This window comes from Marmota monax, unplaced genomic scaffold (genome assembly GCF_021218885.2).
Source record: "Marmota monax isolate L192 unplaced genomic scaffold, Marmota_monax_Labrador192_F-V1.1 WCK01_AAM20220418_F8-fsc00141, whole genome shotgun sequence".
NCBI classification, from domain to species: Eukaryota; Metazoa; Chordata; class Mammalia; order Rodentia; family Sciuridae; genus Marmota; species Marmota monax.
The window spans coordinates 1,159,026-1,181,993 of NW_026692981.1; the positions used below are offsets into that span (position 1 = coordinate 1,159,026).

The window sequence follows — 22,968 nt, forward strand, 5'->3', positions numbered from 1 at the left end:
GATAAAATCTGGAAAGTACTAACCAAACCAGGATGTGGTCAACCCACCTAACAGGACTTACTGTAAGATCCTTGGGCCAAAGTAACTCCATTTTGAAAATCAGCACCTGCCCACCCAGCATGACCTTCCTTTTAGGCAGAAAGAGTCCCTAATTTTACTGAAACTGGTGAAGGTGATCCCCTCTCACTGACTTGACAAGGTCACAGTGAAAATAAGTGCTGGCAAAGCCTCTCTCTCACTGTCTTGACAGGGTCACAGTGAGGATGAATGCTGGCAAAGCTGTGTTGGTTGGTGGGAAACTGAAACCATGAGACCCTTTTTATATAATTGGGACTTTTCATTCTCATGCTTGCCGCAGTCTGGCTGGGCACACAATCACGAGCCACCACACAGCTTGTAGATTCAAACAGCAACTCTTTATTCCTGAACTCACACCAGCCGTCTACAATCACGTTCTGGGGAAATCCACATTCTCTCCCCAAATCCACCTCCACTGGGCTTCTATCTCCCCAAAAATACTGTCTGAATCCCGTGAGAACTCAAGGGGAACTCAGGCAGCAGGATACACCCTATTCCCAGCAGGAATAACCTTAAACCTTAAACCTGGAACCTAAACCGGGAATGCCCTAAACCCGGATTATAAACCGGGAACACCCTAAACCCGGATCCGCCCTGGTCCTTGAGCAAGGTCACCTACATGCAATGTCACTGCAAAATGTCCTATTTCCACGAGTCCTTCCACTAAGCAACATGGGGTACGCTGGCAAGGAAATTGTCATACCTACTTGGCTAATGGCTCCCAGCACATGCTCATGTTCCTGACAGGAGGCGTGAGTATGTTAAATGCCAAACCAAATTGAATTTCAGATGGCCAGAACATAACAGGTAGTTCATGCCTTGAAGGCTCTTCTACTACCCCTCAACTTATCAAGGACAACTAGAAAGCTGCTCTACTATCTCAGCACATTGAGGACAAAACTGATAATGGACAACAATCATTCTCTGAAAGGTCAGGAGAATTTTAGGCACCACATTGTTTATATCAACTAGAACCCAAGCTCATATTTTTGGCCTTTTAGAAAACCTAATCATTATCCTCATTGTACAAAACCCACCATATGTAGTTTCATTCTTGTTTAAGGAAAGTTATGTTATACACTTACGAAAGTTAAGACATATAAGGATACATTCTTTTCGTTTGTATAAACCCTCTTTTACTACACATAGGGATTTATGATGAGCATACTTAATATTGGCAGAAAGTGGACTGATGTTTAGAACTTACTTTTTATTGAGAAAGATTATAAAGACATAAGAACTAGTGCACCTTGACTGAGAAACAAAGAAACTCTTTGAGAAAGCAGCTCAACCAGTTTTATGAGAATAAATTTAGGAATTAATTAAAGTAGCTTTATAAGACATTTTTAGAATAATGTTAGAAGTATTATTCGATTTAGATTCTTGGGTTTAGAATTCTTAAGTTTTTAGCTGTATGGGTTTCTGATATGTTTTAAGAATGGCTTATGAACTTTAGGATATTTTAAGTATAAGATTTAAGGGGACTTTTTTAGATGGGAATTTTAGATTAGAAATAAAAGTGCAGGTATACTTTAAACTTAAAGGTTAATGATAGGTTAGGAGACTTAGAGTCTGGTTACGTAGTTTTGCATTAGTTAATAAGAAAATTGTACATCTTGGGAAAATCTGAAAAAATGTAAACTAGTGACACATTTTATTAATGATTGATAACTAAAAAGTCACATCCTGTAAAAATGTAAACTGATGTTACATTTTTCTATACCCCTAATTATGGTTAAGGAAACGTTATGTCTTGGCAAAGTTTTGAAATTGTGTAATCAATGACGTATTCTGGATCTATAATGATGAGAAAAATTGTAATAAAAGATGACCCAGAGAAAGCTGCATTAGAGCTCTCTCTCTGGAGATTGCTCCAAGGAAACGACTCCTGTCTCATCTTTTCGCGGAGGCCACTCATCCTTCAGGACTCCCTGGACCCCGCTAGGGCAGGACCCCGGCATGAAACCTCAACAATGACGTCAAGTAACAATCATATAGGACCAGATGGGTTATTTTTTAACTACTCCATTGTATATGACTATATAATTTAACTACTTTTTTCAGCAGGCTGCTGTGCCTTGCAGAAGGGCAGCTTGACAGATATTCTTTGCTGGTAAACATTTGCTTGTGTCTCTGGCGAATATTTGTACCAGCTACCCTAACACCAACCAAATCTGAATCCTGGCTATCCACTGACCTCATTCTGCATCACATTTTTTTTTTTTTTCCAGTTGATCTCATTGTATTTGAAATGGACAAGACGTTCCCAGAGTCAGAGTCTTTACACTTTCATTTTTTTTTTTTTTCCCTCCCTGGAGCTGTTTTATCTTAATATCTGCAAGTCTTTAGTCCTCATTTCATTCAGGCCTCTGCTCAAATTACCCTCCTTATAAAAGAAATCTCCCTTGACCACTCACTCTTTGTAAAATATTTTATATATATGCTCATTTGTAAACTAGCATGTGTATGTGTGAGATTGTGTGCATGCTATTTTCTCTATAATATACATATAATCTTTTTTCTTTATTGTCTGTCTTCCCCCAACTAGACTATAATGTCTTGAGAGTGAAACATTGTTTTGTTCCTGAAGTATCCCTAGCACCTAGAACAGGGCTAAGGTCTGGCATGTAGTTTCTGAGGGTTTTTAAGTAAACGTATTCATGAATCTTCCACAGGAGTCCCCAGGCCTCCACCAGACCCACCAGTGTGATTCTCCAGTCAGCATGGCAGTTTGTCTGGATTTGAAGGATGAGGCGGGGACTGTAAATTCAGCAAGAATTGCATGAAAGGACTGAGGAAGGCTCAGAGGTTTCTACTCACAGCAGAGGTGGTTATGACTACATGAGTATGTCCCTATTAGCAAACAAAAAAGGCCAGACAGACCAGAAGAGAAGCTACCACTTCTTCCATATAGGCCACCTGTTAACTACATGTCTTTCTCCACTGGCTAGTCATTAGGAGAGTAAAATTTAATTTGCTCACTGATGATCTTAATTGTCTATAATAGCACAGGCACATTGCATGAGGACATTGAGTGTCTCTTAAAGGACACCAGCAAAAAAGGACATAAAATGACCACCTTCCCAGCCAGGCTGGTATTTTCTCCTGACTCAATTCCTGAAACCCTTCGGGATGTAGCTATGAATTCTCTCCATTGTCTGTGTTTAGTTAAGCCAAGCTAGGTACTTTCATCACCCCCCCCCCCTCCTCCAAAAAAAATATCCGGTAGAAAACGGGACCCCAATATCAAGGAGACATTCAGCCTTGCCTGAAGTCACCCCCTACAAAAATGATACCAAAAGGAACTCAGTGAGAGAAGCAATTGAGTGTCTCTTCAGATGAGAATAAGAGGCTTCCTATTAGCGAATATCAAGTCAGTCCACATCCCTATTCTAGCTGGATCCTGAAACCTGATGTTATATGAACACAGCTGCATCAGAAACACCCTTGAAAACTGTGGCCATAATGACTGACCACAAAGTCCATACATCTCAATCTGGCATACGTTCACAGACCAGCAGCATCTGTCCTGACCAACCTCACCTGCTGCCTCCCACGCTGCCTGCCTCTGCTACACCTAAACACACACACACACACACACACACACACCGCAAATATACATCTAGATCTATAGACTAGGTCTATATATAAGTATACACATGCTGAAAAATAATGAAAAATGGAAACTGTCTCTATTGATAGTTTACATTGTCAATACCGTCAATTCTCCCACCTTGTGTGCAACTCCTGAATCTTTAGTGTAGTCAGCTCAACCATCATGACAAATTTTAGGACACCCTAATTTTCATTCTTCTCTAATGGAGAAAAAGTATGGGTAATTGAAAAGGTTTGTGTTAATACAGAGGGGAATCTTTTCTCCCCAAACCCAGATCGTGGTCTCTCCATCTAGTTTCAATGCACAAGAAAATGCTCTAAAACGGCTTTTCAGTGTCAAAAACCTAGCAGCAGCCTACCCATCCCCCTTCTCTGGCTCTCAGATACATTAGGTCATCAGTTCTGATTGGCTGTTACCCACGGATAGGCTTCCTGATAGGGTAATGATTCTCTTTGTTCGTAGGAAACTGATGCAAGTTCCTTACACAATACTTATTTCTTTTTCGTTCACTTTCCTTAAGTGGGCCCTACTCACCTAGCAAACAGGTGCGACTAAGTGGATACAAGTCTTAAATTCGCGTCTCTCCGGCTATGCTACCATGCGGTCCGACAGCTCTTTCTTTTGAGTGGTTGGGCGGCCCTGAAAAGGGCCTTTGATGGAGTAACGTCAGCGACGGTGAAAACCAGGCATCTTAGCCGCCGAAGCCGTAGAGGGTGCGGCCCTGGCGCTTGAGCGCGTAGACCACGTCCATGGCCGTGACCGTCTTGCGCTTGGCGTGCTCCGTGTAGGTGACGGCGTCGCGGATCACGTTCTCCAGGAACACCTTGAGCACGCCGCGCGTCTCCTCGTAGATGAGCCCGGAGATGCGCTTGACGCCACCACGGCGGGCCAGGCGGCGGATGGCGGGCTTGGTGATGCCCTGGATGTTGTCGCGCAGGACTTTGCGGTGGCGCTTGGCGCCGCCTTTGCCCAGGCCCTTTCCGCCCTTGCCGCGACCAGACATGGTTACTGAAGATCAAACCCAACACCAAGTGAGGAAGCCACGCAGAGCCGACCCTTATATACCTACCTCGCCCCTCCTCTCCGCCCCTAGCAAATGTAAAGAATGGAAAGCGCGCGGGCGGGAAACGTGACGTCTACAGTCCCCGCCCCTAAGCCCTCCTCCTAGTCCCCGGGAAGCGGGAGGCGCCAAAGCAGCTCTGCCACTGGTCTTTGCTTTCTTTATTCTTTCCGGAACTAATTTAGCATTTAAATGTAAATTCATTTACTGCAAAAACATTTTAAGTGAGAAATTCTAAATGTCTTTATGTGGTGAAAAAAATGGGGCTTGTGGGTCTGGAGTCTGTCCATATATATATATTTTTTTTCTTATGGGAGGAAAGGTTTAGATGGCTCATAGTTTCAGAGGTCTCAGTCCTTAGACAGCCAGCTGCATTCCTTGGGGCTTAAGATGAGGCAGAAGAGTGTGGTGAAGGCAAGTGGCTCGCAGGATATATCCCAAAGCCCATCTCTTCTGGCCACTCCCTACTGACCTTCAGTTGCCACGCAGTTAATCCCATCAGAGAATTAACCCACTAATTAGCCTTGTTTCTATCAGTCTTCCTCATGGTGATTTATTTGAGCTAAACAACAAATTTCTTTTTAAATTTAGGATTGGGATGTGATTCCTGTGGTGCTTAAACTCGGTCGTTCTAGCCTTTGAAGTGTACTACTTATGTCCCTCAAACTCCCCATGGCATGTAAGAACAAGTGGTGAAGTGCAATGTCATTAAGTGATTGGCCTTCTTAAGTGCTTTCACAGCTGCCTTATTTGAGAATGTGGGTGGCTCTGAAAAGAGCCTTTGGCAAAAATGAAACTGTAAACCTAACTACGCCCTTTCCCCGCGGATGCGGCGGGCCAGCTGGATGTCCTTGGGCATGATGGTGACGCGCTTGGCGTGGATGGCGCACAGGTTGGTGTCCTCGAACAGCCCCACCAGGTAGGCCTCGCAGGCCTCCTGCAGCGCCATGACGGCCGAGCTCTGGAAGCGCAGGTCGGTCTTGAAGTCCTGCGCGATCTCGCGCACCAGGCGCTGGAACGGCAGCTTGCGGATCAGCAGCTCGGTGGACTTCTGGTAGCGGCGGATCTCGCGCAGCGCCACGGTGCCGGGCCGGTAGCGGTGAGGCTTCTTGACGCCGCCGGTGGCCGGGGCGCTCTTGCGAGCGGCCTTGGTGGCCAGCTGCTTGCGCGGGGCCTTGCCGCCAGTGGACTTACGGGCCGTTTGCTTAGTACGAGCCATTTCAGTAAAACTGAAGCTACCCAACAGCAAGGGAAATGTCGGTCAGCTGCATTACTAATATTTATAGTATGTAAAGTGCAGCGATTGGATGATTAAAAATGTTTTGCTCTACGTAGCAGGCTCTGATTGGTTTATTGTGAAATTGTCCAAAAAATGCAGTTTCATTGGCTACTCGGTTATACCCTCTGTTCTTTTCGGTTTTTTTCTTTCTTTTTTTAACTTTCTTCGTCTTTCATATCTGATCCTTATAATCTCAAAGCGTACTTTTATCTATTTATAAATTAGACCCTGATTTTCATGCTACAGTAGTTCTCCAATCTGTTTAACCCTCAGTTCCCGGGGAGTGTTACGATTAAGTGAACATTGCTAACCCGCTCCCCGGAAACGTTCTTGACGTATCATGCCGAGTACCCGATTCATGGTTAGTGTCTTTAAAAGCGACTCCTTTAGTAATGTTTTAGTTGACTAACGACCTTCGTTGAAACCTGCAAAAGCATAATCTCGTAAAGTAAATAATATTATTTCTCCCAAACGAGTCTGTAATAGGAGTCCTTTTTGTCAGGTGATCAATGTTTTCCTGAATTCTATACTTAGCGCTTTGCCAGGTGAGAAATGGCGGTGGCTGCCACTCCAGCGCTGCCGCCACGTACAGTAGCGCGCCAGCCCACCCAGCTTGAAGTCGTGGCCCCTCGTGAAGCAGGCGGTGGACCTCGACTAAGAGAAACTGGAGTCCACACTGCAAAGAGCATAATTTAACCTTGCAAATTGTGCCTCAAACATTAAAATGTTGGATATTGTTTTAACAGAAGCTTCTATCTTTTCATTGGTTTATTCTATTTTTTTCTGGTAGCCATTTAGAAAGCACATCTAGCATCCTTCATTTGTGTGGAGGGGTGCCACTTAATCTGAAGCCGCCCTTTTTAACACAGTGGAAACAAAGACAAACCATTATTTGAATGAGAAAGCAGTGTAGAAACCAATTATGCCTCTGAGAATTTGTAGTCTTTCCGTTTTAAAAGCTTCATTTTATTACATGCTTTGTTTATTACACTAAGAAAGGCTTATGTTTTTCAAAGTCTCCTTAACAAAAAAAAATTTAAGTCTTTCTTGTGAACGTGCACTTTGTAATTTACTATCCCTTTCAAAGTAAGATACTTACTTCCGTTTCCAGTTGATCTTCCAAATTCTTAGAAATCACTTAATGTATTTGGAAACAGCTTCTTAATAAAATTCGAGGCAGTAAAGAAGATGGACACAATAGGAGTCTGGGACGATTACATTATCTCGTGCTCTAAAAGATAGTGGGGAAATCTCAGGGGTCATAGGCCAGTGCGGACTTTTTGAAAACTGCAAGGATGCACGAGGGAATGAGAAGTCACTGCCTTGTTCCCCGGAGTCCTTGGGCCATTACCCAGGGCAGTGTTGTAGAAAAGGATGACAGTTTAACAATATTTCATTCGTCCTTTAGTTTATAGCCATTAGTTCTTAATGTTAAATCGTTTTATCATGCAGTTGCTTTTGAAGTTAATGTACTGTCAAACACAAATTAAAGGGAAATTGCCTTGAAATCTTACGTCAGGGGCGTGCCCTCTTGTTTTCACACAAAGGGGACCTAACTTCTTGATACAATGCCTTTCAGGGAACCGCTTAGTCCTTCCAACGTTTAATGATTGCCTCTCCTAGGCTCCTTCGAGAGCCCAAGTCTGCGTTGCTAGGGCGGATGGGCGGTTCTGGGCTGCCAGTGGATGGAGGTTGTAGACCTCGGGTTTGAGGATGAAAGGGCACCCAGAACCAGAGAAGCGCGCCGGACCGCAGGAGTAAGTTGCGATTGAAGAAACTGTTTTCAGACGGTTCCCCACACACGGAGTATGGTAACTGGGTTTAGTGAACTCTATAGTTTCCCACGACCTGTTCTTTGACCAAAATATGTGCAAGGTGTGCACCAGACAGCTTTTCTCCGTTGCTAAGAAACCAGACCGCACTGATGAAAACCGGTCCTAAACCTGAGGCAAGGCCTCGCCTTCCTCTAGCTCCCCCACCATCCAATACACGATCCTTTACATAGTTTAAAAAGTGAGAAGCGAGCATTAGGGACAGAGCACCTTCTAGCAGTTTCAAGGGACGCCCCTTGGATTTTTTTGACTGTCTCACTTAGAAAGGGCACCCCTCTCCCACAATAGGGGCTGCTTTTCGAGAGGGAGGTTACACCCTTTGGTGTTAGTAGACAGTACTGCCCGACCCTGCTCGGCCTACAGCGTCCATCGCACCAAGCCTCAGGGGCGGCTCTAAGGATGCTTTAGAGCGCACAGAGGGAAGTCCAGCGCCCCCGGACGGGCGAGGCCCTCCGCTGCGCGCGGCGCTAGGTGCGAGGGGCGGGCACCTGCGTGCACCAATCACGGCGCAGCCCCGCTCTATAAATACGCCGCGCGGGTCCGCGGCCGGCCTCCCGCTCCGCCAAGTCTATCCAGTTCTCTTCTTTAGTAGCAGTCGCCATGTCCGAGACGGCGCCGGCCGCCCAAGCCGCTACGGCGGCCGTCCCCGAGAAGCCTTCCGCTGGCAAGAAGGCAAAGAAGCCCTCCAAGACGGCGGCCGCCGCCAAGAAGAAGCCTGCAGGCCCCTCAGTGTCCGAGCTTATCGTCCAGGCGGTGTCCTCCTCCAAGGAGCGCAGCGGCGTGTCCCTGGCCGCGCTCAAGAAGGCGCTGGCGGCCGCCGGCTACGACGTGGAGAAGAACAACAGCCGCATCAAGCTGGGCCTCAAGAGCCTGGTGAGCAAGGGCACCCTGGTGCAGACCAAGGGCACCGGCGCCTCCGGCTCCTTCAAGCTCAACAAGAAGGCGGCCTCCGGGGAAGCCAAGCCCAGCACCACAAAATTGGCAGCTAAGGCCAAGTCCGCGGGCTCTTCAAAGAAGCCCAAAAAGCCCGCAGGGGCCGCGGTGAAGAAGAATGTCAAGACTCCGAAGAAGGCAAAAAAGCCCGCAATGGCGAAGAAGTCGTCTAAGAGCCCTAAGAAGCCTAAGGTCGTGAAGCCAAAGAAGGTAGCCAGAAGCCCTGCTAAGGCCAAGGCGGTGAAGCCCAAGGCGACCAAGGCGAAGGTGACCAAGCCAAAGACTGCTGCCAAGCCCAAGAAGGCAGCCCCCAAGAAAAAGTGAAAATCCTGGCTGGAAACTTTCCAGTGACCCAACGGCTCTTTTAAGAGCCACCTACGTTATTCAGGAAAAGAGCTTGATACAGTTTCCTTAGTTGACACCAATCTAACTTGTCACATTGGAAACATGAAGAGAAGTTTTGGAATTAAGCTGGTTGGGTTATGAGGGTTTTAGCATAATTGATTCGTGAAGCCCCTTATAGGGATTAGCTGTGTATAAGAAGGCAGGGTGTGGCTGGAAGTGGGTGAGTATATGTTTGGGGGACGCTCTTCACCCTCGACCTTCAGTCTAGCCTTACCAAGGAGTGGAGCCCTCCGTCTATGGACTGAGACTCAAACTGAGCTCCAAAGAGACTTTCCAAGTTGTGTTTTCTTGTTCAGCTGTTTTGGTCACAACAGTGAAGAAACACTCATTACCTGTGTTGTTTTTATTTCCTGTGATGTACTTCCCATTTGTATGCAAAAGCTTGTATTGGGTATGTGGGGTTTTTTAAATATTTTAATAATAAATTTGTCTTATGACTTCAAAGTTTCCAGTTTGGGTTAAGAAATTATACACTACTACACTACTACTACATTTTCTTTATAAAGTTTCTTTTGTTGTTTGTTTTATCTAAGATAAATTGTCTCTAATCCAGCTAGAATTTATATTGTGAACACAGAATCTGAGTTACATTCTCCCAGAAGGATGGGCAGCTGTTCCAAACCCATTTATTAAATACTTCATCCATTTTCCCAATAAACTGAAATAAAACATCTTATTTATAATTTATTATTTATATAATAGGATTTGTTTTTTTCCTCCTGAACTCCATGTACTTGTCTTAATTTTATTCCTAATTCATTTATAGGGTTTTTTTTGTTGTTGTTGTTGTTTTAATGTGAATAAGAGTTCTTGCTTTCTTAGATCTCACTGCTGGGAGGGAAAAAGTGTGCTGATATCTTGTATCCAGCTCTTACCAATTTCTGAAATTCTACTTTTTTTCTTTTCTCTTCAAAATAAAACCCCTATGGATGTCTTATAGTTAATAACAAAATAAATCTATCCATTTTGTTTTCCTCAACATGAACATCATGAAATTTATTTTTTACAACCTTTGCTACAAATCTCCAAAGTAAAGCAGAATAATAATTTTTGAAGGCATTTTAAATTTTTAGTTCTTGGTTTTAATTAACGTAATATTAGTTAACATGATATTAAGTGTCCTTTAAGATGATATTTATTAATGCCAGGCACAGTGGCACACACTTGTAATCCCAGCTGGTCGGGAGGCTGAGGCAGGAGGATTGCAAGTTCAAAGACAGCCTCAGCAATGGCAAAGTGCTAAGGAACTCAGTAAAACCCTACAAAGTAGGGCTGGGGATATGGCTCAGTGGTTGAATGCCCCTGAGTTCCATCCCCGGTACCCACCTCCCCCCCCAAAAAAAAGATGACATTTAATATCAATTTTTGGTATCTGCATTATCTTTGCTTTCCTTCCAGTCTTATTTTACTTTAAAACAATAATGAATGGTTGCTACATTTTCTTTATGCGTTGGTAGGATTTCAATTTGTTTAATGCTTTCATAAATGCTAAGCCCTCAAACTTGATGTGGCTGAAAGTCTTAACTAGAAGAGTGAGATGTTTTTCTCTCTATAAGAGAGAATTAAGTGTGCACTGGTGGAGGTGGGAAAGGGAAAATCAGAAACTATGCAGTTTGTGAGATTTCCGAGTAGAACAGGGGGTAATCAACTGCATCCACTGCTGTGGACGGAAGTGTGGATGCCCAAGAATAATTTCTTGGATTAGCAGCATGGAATCACTGGTGGTCTTGAGGAGAGAAGTTCTGGGGGAGGATGGACTTCATTTGAGTCATAAATCTGAGAGTCTTTGGTATGTGGATGGTATTTAAAGCCATGGGATTTGGTGAGGCCTCCAAGGGGTAGCTAAAGTAGAGAAGAGTTTAGAGAAAGGGGGAAGATCTGATTCCAAAAGCATCCATATCAGGGATGCAGGGGAACTGGCCCTGGACATTTTTCATGAATAAATCCAAATAAAAAATTATATTTATATTGTATTCTTATTTGAAAGTTAAGGGATTGGATTCAAGCAGCGTTTTTCAAACTACAGATCTCAGCCTGTTTGGAATGTATTGAAACAGAACACACTAAAGAAAGCACATCCTGGAAATGAGGTGTTAGGTGTTTAGATTGTTGGGGACAGGCATGCATTTTCTGTACCTTGCAGAAGAATGCTTTTCTTGGTGGGCACAGTCAAAATCGTCTGAAAGATGCTTCCTTCCATGGTCTTTCCCAGCTTCAAGAGTGTTCTGTTTCAATTGATGTTGTGACCACAAAATTATCAAATCAGTGTCTATACCAAAGAGGAGACTTGAAATAATTCTCACTGACAGTCTCAAGGATCCTCCTGAGACAAGCAGGTGATAGTGGTGACATGATCCTATTCTCTACTAGTGAGTTCGTTTGTCTCTGCCTATGAAGTCCTTTCAAGAGAAAAAGAAAAGCACAGGAGTTCTGTGATTTCCAGGACTGAAAATAAGCAGGGCCTCCTTAAAGAGGCAAAGAGGACAAATAACGATTTTTTTGAAATTGACAATGGTCACACATAAACAGGAGAGAGAGCTGAAGGGGGAGATGCACAGGACTCTCTCATCTTAATCATAGGTTTTATTGTGTCCAGTGTGGCCAAAGTACGAAAGGAAAATATTTTGGGTGGGGATGAATTTATTCTTTTCTTTACACTGTAATATATTCTTCAGTTATGTGACAATGTGCACATGTAAATTTAAATTAGAAAAAAAGATGTTAATCTGCACATTAAAGTAGAGCTGTATTAAAGCACAAATGTTAGTCATTAATCAGCTGTTTAGCAAATGGTGGTCTACTGACTTCCCATGATACTCAGTTGGTGTATGTCCCATGGTTTAACCAGTGCCCTATGGATTTAAATATATACATACATTTAACAAAAATTACATGATCATTTTCAAATCTGCCTCAGAATATGTTCCCAAAAGTAGGACTTCTTTTTTTTCTATATCAAAGGGTAAAAAGTAACATTGCAAATTTCATTTTGTAGTAAAATAATACTAATGTAATTTTTAAAACAAATACTAATAGTTAAGGACAAAATGTTATCAGACCTCAAGTAGCATTGACCACATCTTTTTAATTTCATTTTATTTTTAAACAATATATTGTTTCAAAAATCCAAACTACGTGAACAGATATACGCTGAAAAGTTCAGTTCCAAACTCCCATCCTGTCCACACAGTCTGTCCCTTCCAGTGTTTCTTTATAGAAACAGAAACATGGGAACTCTTTCCCTCCCCACCCTGTAGTAGGTCAAGCAGGCGTGTCCACCACTGTCCACTGGGCAGTCTGGCTGGAGCTGGGGGCAGAAGGGCACAGAGGCCGTATTCAGTTCTTTGCACAGGTACATGATGTGCATTGTGTAAGGAATAATAGTTCTGCTTCCAAAATATCTGTATATGAGTTGAAAAATACACTTTTGCCAGACAGTCTTTTAACTTTGTGATAAATTCTGCTTGCCATCTTTTTATTTTTATGCAATTAAATTTTGAGTGAGTTATACACAGGTCTTTGTCACTATAAGAAACAAAAGGATTTACCCCATTTGAAAAAAATATTTCTGAGTGTCTTGTTTTTATATTTAAATCTTTCATCTATTTAGAATTTATCCTGGTAAGCTGCATTTTATAGATGGCTCTCTGTGTGTCCTAACACTACTTGGAACTCCATCTTTCCTTCCCATGATGAAATGTTCCTTTACTGTCTATTTCTGGACTTCTCTTTTGCATCGATCTTTCTGCCTGTTCAAGCACCAAGCAGCACACTATTTTAACTGAGGATTGATGACCTTTATAAAACATGGTAAAGAATGTCCACCCTTACTGGTCTTATGTCCCGACCGGCAGGACACATCAACGAGGGCCGCGAACCTAGATGGGGAGGAATGAAGGGACAAGAGACACAGAAGGATGACAGCAAGACAGGAGTTCTGATCAAGCTGCAAATTTTTATTGTTCACACAGGGGTATTTATATGCTGGGGATGGGGAAGCTCTCTAATCAGCAATTGCTGGATGTGGGTGGTAAAACTGTCAGCTGATGATCCTGATAACTGCAGGATGTTCCAGGGAGATAGGTAGCTGCAGGATGTCTCCCAGGGAGCTGTCAGGCTATTCTTTGAAGGAGAATTTCCTTCTAGCCCCTGACAGTCTTATTCTTCAGTTTTAGACAAATTGTAGATTCTAGCTTTTCAAATAATTGAGGGACATTTGGAGCCGGGGTCACTAGGCTTTTATTTTTGCTGGGGAAAGTTCTGTAGAGATTCTGTCCTGCTCTCCCAGCACCACTCCAGAATCCCCCCAGGAGTTTTAAAGGGCAACATTAGCTTATGTGCAGATATTTCCCCTCAAATCTGTGCTGATCACAGTCAATCTAAGAGAAAAAAAGAAGCTAGAAAGAGTTTTATTGCCTAAGAATCAGTAGGTGCCCTCTGTGAACTAATTTATCACTCCTTCTTCCAAACTCTCTGGAAAGCACGCTGTGACTGGAGAACTCTAAACTTGGAGGAATCTGGAAAGGCCTCCTGCTGAGTGGGAGGAGGCTACAGTTTGGCACCTTCCAGTCCTGGTGTTCACTGGACAGAAAGGTGTTCACTTACCTGCTGGTTCTTCAGAGAGAGCGCAAGACCCAAGTGCATGAGCCTAGACCCTGCCTGTGTGGGGTGCAGCAGTGTTCTGGTCTAAAATAAGGCTTGGGGCATGTTGGAGATGACACATAAATTTGTGTTTCACAACAGGGAGAAAGGGTGGCATGAGAAATAGCATCAGGCAACTCCCAAAATATCTAGTGGGTTGATTTTATCCTTTGATTTATAAAAACACATATTATACTATATGATTCTTAATTGTGCAATAACTTATTATTTCAATATTGATAGAAGAAAAAATGAGTTAAGTAACACATAAACCTACCTATAAAGCAAATTGGAGGTTTAAAATTTATTCTGGATGTTTTAAACTCTTCTCATTGAAAAGCAATTGGTCTTCGTAGAAATCAATATTCATTAAACTTCTATAGGGGAGCATCACATGTAAACAAAATCCTAACAAAACAGGAATGGAAAGCTCAGTGCATGGACACAGAGTGACCCCACTGTAATCACCACACCAGTCACCCTGCAGCCAAAGGCCCAGAGCCTCCCCCTTTTTCCACAGCACAACTACTGTCCTGGTTTCTAGCACGAGAGTACAACTGTTTTTGAAATATGTGTAAAATGGAAATAGTATAGAATCTTTTGAGAACATCTAGTCTTTCAGAAACTCAGGTTTGAACAACTTCATGTGCTGCTGTGTATCTGTGATTAAAATTCGTTTTTCTTGTTCTACAATGTTTCATTTTATGAATGTATCACAATTTAGATATCTATTCCACTCTTGATGGACATCAAGCTGTTGCTTTCCAGCTATTACAAATAATGCTGTGGATATTCCTGTGCATGGGTCTTGGTTATCTGTGTGCACATGTCTGTTTGTATATCTAGGAACAGAATTGTTGGACCAACTATGAAACTGTTTCTGAAAGTGGCTTGCATGAAAAATAAACTATGACAATAAACTCAAATGAATGAGCCTCACAAATCAAAATCTGAGTAAAATCTATACAGAGTTCCTATCATTCCATGTCCTTCCTAACAGATTTTTTTCTTTAATAGAAAATATTTTTTGAGATGAGTTTTGCTATGTGACCCAGGGTGACCTTGAACTCAGGATCTTTCCACCTCAGCCTCCTGAATGGCTGCGATTTCAGGCACATGCCACTGCTTACAGCTCCTACTGGTCTTTTCCAAAGCTGTTGCCTGTAGCAGACGTGCTCTGGACCTTGCTGTGGTTTTACTCTCTGTGTCTCCCTTCCTTTTCAGTGGATCCTGTCCTAGTCGGCCTGGACTATGACAAAATACTCTAGGCTGGGCAGCAGAAACACGAGGAATGTATCTTCTCACAGTTCAGAAGGTCAGAAATCCCTGATGGAGGTGCAAGCCCTGGTGAGGGCTCCCTCTGGCTTGAATGGTCACTTTCCCTCTGGATCTTCACATGGCCTTTTATAAAGAGAATGATATCCTTTCTTTTCCTCTTCTTATAAGGACACCAGACCTATCAGATTAGAGCCACACCTCTCTGACCCGTTTTAACTTAATTACCTCCCTAAAGGCCCTATCTCCAAATATAGTGCCGCAGTCTGGCTGGGCACAAATCAGGAGCCACTCAAGCAGGAACAAACTTTATTTCTGAACTCCCGCTGGTGGCCTTCTCCTGGGACACACCACACACCAACCGGAAATCCCTCCTCCAGCACTTCCCCAACCAGGAGAACTCCAAAGTAGCAGGCCAACGTGGACAGCAGGGATCTAATATATAATTGAATACACAGCTTAACATAACCATCATCATCTCAATGGCTTGCTGGCGTCACCTCTCAACCACTAGTTCTGGCAAAAATGCCATGCATCATACCGACTCGGCTGTGGCCCTCAACAATATAGCCCAATGTGGGTGAAGCCTTCACTATAGATACACACAGGGGGGCACAATTCAGTCCATAACATATTGTTTTCTTGATGGTTTAAAATAATTTTTTAATTTTTTAAATTTCAGGCACAAGCTCATTGCCCAACATGTATTACAGGCATTTTCGCCTACACTGACATCTTTATTCTCTTAAAAAATATCTTTGGCCAGTTATGGTGGTGTATTCCTATAATCCCAGCAGTTTGGGAGGTTGCGGCAGGAAGATCACAAGTTCAAAGCCACCCTTAGCAATTTAGTGAGGCCCTAAGTAAGCAACTTGGTGAGACCCTGTCTCAACATGAAAGAAAAGAAAAGAAAAGAAAAGAAAGAGGGAGGGAGGGAGGGAGGGAAGGAAGGAAGGAAGGAAGGAAGGAAGGAAGGAAGGAAGAAATGAAAGTGTGGGGAGAGTCTCTGGCTGGCAGGCTAAATCAAGATTCTTCAATTTGGACAAAACTGGGACTTTGTGTGTTTTCTGAGCAACATGCCCCACAACAAATAAAAACCTCATTGATTTGTATAATTAATACAGGTACCTTTTTGTGTGTAAATTATTCCTTATTAAATTTATTTTTATTAAATATCTATTGCTGGGGTAGGAATTATCTTAGGATAATTAAGCAGAACAAAATGAAATCGTATTATAATTAACTCAAAACAATGTATGAAAATTAAAGGAGGATATACTGGTTGGTTAGTTAAAATTAAAAACAAACAAACAAAAATCTTCTAAACTGTATTTTACTCCACATTTTTAAAAGCTGCCCTCCCTAACTGTTTTAGTTAGATTTTTTGCTGCTGTGACTAAAAGACCTGATTAGAACAATGTTAGAGGAGGAAGAGGTTGTCGGGTTTCAGCCGTCTCAGTCCACAGACAGCGGGCTCCATTCCCCAGGGTCCAGGTGAGGCTGCACATCAGGGCAGAGGGAAGCCACTCCCTGGATGAGTAGGAAGCAGAGGAGACAGGACTCCACTGGCCAGATACAAAATGTCCATCCCAAAGCCACAGCCCCAGGCCCACGTCCCCCAGCCCCACCCTACCCACCCGCAGCGGCCGCCCAGTGAATCCCATCGGGGATTAACCCACTGATGGGCTTAAGGCCCTCACAGCCCGGTCATTTGCTCTCTAGACCTTCTTGCAGAGTCTCAGACGTGAGCTTTGGGGGGACACCTCACAGCCCAACACCTCACAATCTGAACAAGGCCCCCTTTACGCCTTCCTGTTCCCTCAGTCCGGCTGCCTATTGCCCGTTGACCCATCACCAACAGGTCGGATAAGCTCGCTCACTCGGGGACTTACAGGTGTCACACGTTGAGTCTTAGCAGACACTCTGACTTCTAGAGACTGTGCTGCTCCTACAACAGAACCGAAAAGGTCGACACCTCCGGGTAAGAGTCCGCGCAGTGAAGTGGGGAGAGGAGGGTGCCAGGCCCCCGCAGCTCCGCTATGTGCCCAGCTCTGCCCGTCGAGTCCTGCGCGGCCACTCGCAGTGCTCCTCTCGGGGGACACTGAAACCTCCTATGGCCACTGCCTGACCTGGGAGTGTTTCTGAGGAGGGGTGAATCCTCCCTCTAAGAAGGAAGGAGGTGGGGGACAATTCCACGGGAGAGGAAGAGAAGATTAACTATCCACAAAAACCAACCACTGGCGCAGGCTCGGGGCACGGCCGGCCAGGACACTGCGCCCTGGAGCCCAAGGCACTTCAACAGCTGCCTGCGCACGGAGACTGCGGCCCTTTCTGTTTTCTAAAGACAGGAGATGACATTCCCGTGCGAAGGCTGCCCTCCTCTACACCAGAAAAGACATGTGTTTGTCATCAAGGACAGGAAGCAGTCTGAGAGAATTCTGTACAAACAGACTTGGCCAAAATAATCCTTTCCGTCTCTCCATTTCGTTTAGTTGCTTTCCCTCAATTTCCTCTCTTTGTTCAAACTGGTATTTGAACATTTGGCTTTCACCACTTCTTTGGGTCTTCATTTCCTCATGAAGGCTCCCCATGGTCACATATTTAATAAACCGTCTGCTGGAGAAGGGGTTTCAGAAATGCCACCCTGAAGTACCCACCTGGGTATGCTGTGGCTTCAGACCCAGGGCACTTGGGGAACAGCAAACACAGGGAGGGGCTTGGAAAAGCCCCACCTGCCTAAAGACAGATGCTCCAGAAGGACTCAAGGTCATTCTGCCTTCCCCTTGCCCAGCAGGGGAGGGGAGTTCATACTGCAGGAGGGGGGCTGAGGTCCCCACCACACCCACACCAGCTGCCATATGTCAGCACTGCTTCTCAGGAGGCCCACTTTTCCCCAAGTCCTCTGCTCTCCTAGGCTGCTGACAGAACCCCTCCCCTTCCTCTGTGAAGAGGGATTTACACCTCTAGCTCTCAACTGGATTTGGGGATATCCACTTTCCTTTTTTGCCATTCTCCCCTGCACATAGTACATTTGCATGAATGTTCTCCATTTGATCTACCTGCTGTGGGTTTATTTCATAAACTCGGTTTTGGAACCCTCAGAGTGTACAGGGAAGAGTCTTCCCCAATTCCACAGGTAATTCCTCCTGTTGATCTGTTTTTATGCCAAACTGATTCTCAGGGCCAAAGACCCTAAAAGAATAAGGTTTTGCCTCCCCTACATGAGCAGGCAATTAATGCTACACAGTAAGTATGTATAAATGTGAGGCAGACTTGATATTGTCAAAATGGCCCTACTACCGAAACTGCTATACAGATTAAATGCAAATCTTATTAAAACCCCAATGACATTCTTCATAGATGAGAAAAAGCAATGATGAAATTCATTTGGAAAAATAAGAAACCCAGAATAGCCAAAGCAATCCTTAGCAAGAAAAGTGAAGCAGGAGGCATCACAATACCAGACTATAATCAGATAGAGCACTAGTCCCCAGGATATACAAAGAACTCAAAAAAACTTAATACCAAAACAAACAAAAAAAAACAATCAAACAACAACAACAACAAAAACCCAATCAATAAATGGGCTAAGGAGCGAAACAGTTCTCAGAAGAAGATATATATGTGATCAACAAATACATGAAAAAATGTTCAACATCTCTAGTAATTAGAGAAATGCAAATCAAAACTACTCTGATTTAATCTTACCCCAGTCAGAATGTCAGTTATCAAGAATACAAGCAACAGTAAGTGTTGGAGAGGATGTGGGAGAAAAGGCACACTCGTACATGGCTGGCGGAACTGCAAATTGGTGCAACCACTTTGGAAAGCAGAATGGAGATTCCTCAGCAAACTTGGAATGGAACCACCATTTGACCCAGCTATCCCACTCCTCAGTTTATACACAAACGACTTAAAATCAGTCATAAAATTGTGACATAGCCACCAATATTTATAGCAGCTGAATTCACAATAGCGAAACTGTGGAACCAAGCTAGATGCCCACAAGAGATGAATGGATAAAGAAACTGTGGTATATCTACACAATGGAATATTACTCAGCATTAAAACAGAATAAAATTGTGGCATTTGCAGGTAAATGAATGGAGTTGGAGAATATTATGCTAAGCAAAGTAAGCCAATCCCAGAAAACTAAAGGCCAAATGTTTTCTCTGATTAGTGATGCTGATCTATGATGGTGGGGGGAAGGCATGGAAAGAATAGAGGATCTTTGGATTGGGCAAAGGGGAGGGTGGGAAGGGGTCATAGGTGTAGGAAAGATGGTGGAATAAGATAGACATCATTTAGGTACATGTATAATTGCATGAACGGTGCATCTCTACACTGTGTACAACCAGAGAATTGACATGTTGCACTCCATTTGTGTACAGTGAATTGAAATGCTGTCATGTACAACTAAGTAGAACAAATAAAATAAATACAAAAAAAAGTGTTATGTGTATAAGCACACACATTTACATAGAAATATCTTCTTGGAGAACAAAAACTGTCAAAAGTCCAGGTGGTTTCATATTAGAATATCAATTATCCAGGCTATTAATTATACACCATGTTAACAATCACAAAAATCTGAATGAAATCTAATACTCAGGAAACATGAAAAGTTAAAATTAAGTGAGCTAACCATTCAATTTAAGAAGATGAAAAAAATTTAAAAAGATGGAAAGAAGTGACAAGGGTTAAAGGTCAAAATTAGGGGTAAAACCGACAAGAGAAATAGAGGCTGGCAGAAATAGAAGGTCAGCTCTTTAAAAATTAACAGTGTAGACCTCTGCAAAGACCACCAAGGGAAAAGAAGGCAAGGGGATGAGATTTTTTAAATGGGGGGAAACCTGTATTTGTTGTCCATCAGAACAAAATTCTAGTTGAATTCCAATTCCAGTTGGCTTGCTTTTGTGTGAAGGTATTTAAAATACCAAAACCAACACATTATTAAAACTCAGACTATAACAACACCTGAAAAATAAAACAAAAATGTAATTGACTTCAGTGGATAAAGGATATTACTTGGCTGCGAGCAGATGAGGCAGCTGAAATGCTAACAGATATGCAAAGAGATCTACAATTCCTAGCACCAGAAAAAGACGATTAAATAAAACAGCAACAAGATCACATTTTACCCCTGCTTGACTGACTCATAATAAAAGGCCACCGTGCCTTTAGGGCCACGGGTCACCCTGAGTGGGAGGATATAAATACCAGCTCAGAAATCTCACATGCTCCTAGGAGAATACCTGGCAGCGCCCAGTAACTGGTGGGATTTGGATCCTTCATTAGGAGGACCAAAGTTCTAATGGGGGGAAGAGGGCCAGCCACAGGGGAGCACTCTGCGGTCACCAGAAATAAGGTGTGTGGAACACAACAAGGATCTTGAGAACATATCTGCCTGGAAATGTCAGGACAAGCTCAAGGCTTAGCATGTTCTCTTGGCCACGTGCTCCATAATGTCCTGATCAAGACCTTGCTCTGAAGCACAGTCTCTGTCACCCATATTACTGGTGGAGAAAGCACTTGTTTAGGGGAGAACCAGAGAACAAGGACCCCTGCTTCACTTGAGGCTGGAGATGCAGGAGGGCTCAGGGGCGGGCCAAGGCTGGGAGAGGCAGGGATGAGGATCAGTTATCCCAGAATGCAGGGTACGGCGGCTGCTTGTGAGGGCAAAGAGCGTGTGGAATGATCCCGGGAGCTGTGTACTCTAATACCCAATGCCTTCTCTCTGGGGAGGGACCACTGAGGGCTAGCCACCCTCTGAATCTCTGTCCCTCCTCAAATTCACATGTAAGGATTTTAAGCAGCAAGCCTTTTCAGGTAGGCTGCAGTAGTGTCCGTGAATGCATCTCGTTCTGTCACTTGGCGTCCCCTTTGTCTGGTGGATTTGCAGCTCCTCCCATGTAGAACAGCATCTATCTATTCCTCTCCTCCTGAAATCTATGCTTGATCCACCAATTTAGCAAATGTGACCCAAAGAGCCTGGTATGTTGCGATTTTTGCATTTCCCGCTTGCCATAACCCTGAGATGACGATGTGAATAAAGGCTAGCTCCACGGGTTTGGGCATAAGGACCCCCAATCAAAAGCTTCCTAATTGTGAGACGGGTGAGGGAGGCCATCCCAACCACTCAGTACAGCAGATTCAAAATACACAAAAAGGAACAGCAGAGGTCAGCCTCCTCAGCCCTGTCTACAAGGAGCCCCGCCAACCTACAGACAGAGTCATTCAGGCAACAAGGCGGTAACAGCGTTAAGCAATCAAGCTTTGGTTTGATGTCCATTAAAAATTGATTGCACCATCAGTGAGTGGCCAAGAATTAGTCTTCTGCAACAGTGACAGCTGTCTATCAGAAGAAGCAATAATTCCTTGTGAAACAAAATCCGAGAGCAGCCTGCTCCTTGTCCCTCCACACCCTTTTCCCATTTTTCTATGTCTCCATTTTCAACCTGAGAAAATGACCTACTAAGAGGCCCAAGGGTGACTGATCACTACCAGATGGAAGACCTGAGTGCGAGTCTTCCGGTGGGCTCCAGGGCCGTTTTCACCTCCAAACTGCAATATTCTCTATTCCCATCTGCTCAGAAATGACCCTGTTGTTCAGTTTCCATCCTGGAAGCCCCCTGAGGTTCCCAGCTCCTGGTGGCAGAGCTCTGGAAGCAGAAGGGAGGGTGAAGGAAGTGGGGAGGGAAAGAATGGGGACAAGAATATATCAACAGTCTTTTTTTCAATCTAATTTTATTTTATTTTATTTTGTAGTGGTAGATGGACAGATGCCTTTATTTTATTTGTTATGTGGCGCTGAGGCTGGAACCTGGTGCCTCCCACGTGCTAGGCAAGCCCTCTGCCACTGAGCCACAACCCCGGCCCTTCAACAGTCTTTTAAGTGAGTTCTCATGGTCTGTGACTCGGGAGTTCTCTTTCAAACCCACCCAGAGGAGAAAGCAAGGGAGGTGGAGACCTAGAAACATCCAAGGGTTGATCTGAGCGTCAACCTGAATGCATCTCTGAGTAATGAGACCACAGGGGAGATTTACACCTGTTACAGGGCTGGGAACTTTCAAGAAACTGAGGCACCGCGAAGACAGTCCCCCAACCCCGTCAAACCGCAGTTCTTGCCATCAAGTCAGAAAGGTTTCAGACATGTCATTCAGAATAACAGAGATGAGTTTATTGAAGGGATAGGAAAAGGGAAAAGGGATACTACCAAGGGACACAGCGGGTCCTTTCAGAGAGGGACAATGTGCCCCTCTCCCAATCCAGTTTTATTGGGGAAATCCCAGAGAAGTTTCCAGAGGGTGCTGCCCAGGCCCACCTCTTGACTTCTGACTGACAGCAAGAGGACATCAGACTTTCAAGCACCTATTGCCATGAGAATTCTTGGTCCCCTTAGTCCATGCTGAGCGGTTCTAATTGGATTCCCAATCATTTTTACAGATTTTATGGTTAGGAGAAATTATCCTTTTCTTCTAGAATCTGATCCATGAAAAGGGTAACAAAAGTCTCTCCCTTCAAAGTAACTTGGTTCCTCTTATTTCCTGCCAGCATTTCCTTGCAGATTGACATGTGCTTTGCCGAGGAATGTGACATATCCCAACCACTTAGGCCAGGCAGAGCTGCAGGTCAATTGCTTTTTGGCAAAGAAAGCATGTGGGGTCGACACAGTGGGCCCATTTTATAGAATTATTCTCTTACCTCATGTTCCTTCCATCCTCATCTGAGTCCATCCTCATCTGGGTCCACCTATTTGAAACGTGGGGGAGGGACAAGCAGAGGAAAAGTGCAGAAACTAAGGTGTGTGGGCAGGTGGTGGCTCTTCTCCGTGCTAGGAGTGAGATTT

At 43.9% G+C, this 22,968-nt stretch overlaps 2 protein-coding genes across 2 annotated transcripts; one reads left to right on the top strand and one right to left on the bottom strand.

Moving 5' to 3' along the window:
* Window positions 1–3,949: 3,949 nt before the first annotated feature.
* Window positions 3,950–6,008, bottom strand: LOC124097893 (histone H3.1). Its single transcript, XM_046452472.2, is given in 3 exon segments — window positions 3,950–4,702; window positions 5,559–5,569; window positions 5,645–6,008. Coding segments are annotated over 3 exon segments (657 nt in total). The 5' UTR covers window positions 5,974–6,008; the 3' UTR covers window positions 3,950–4,385.
* Window positions 6,009–8,431: 2,423 nt separating this feature from the next.
* H1-1 (H1.1 linker histone, cluster member) lies at window positions 8,432–9,647 on the top strand. Its single transcript, XM_046452485.2, has one exon. It carries the CDS (start codon window positions 8,466–8,468, stop codon window positions 9,120–9,122), a length of 657 nt encoding a protein of 218 aa, XP_046308441.1. The 5' UTR covers window positions 8,432–8,465; the 3' UTR covers window positions 9,123–9,647.
* Window positions 9,648–22,968: the final 13,321 nt, after the last annotated feature.

Excerpts from the sequence above, each read along its gene's own strand:
- H1-1 (XM_046452485.2), top strand. The coding sequence starts at position 8,466 with ATGTCCGAGACGGCGCCGGCCGCCCAAGCCGCTACGGCGGCCGTCCCC.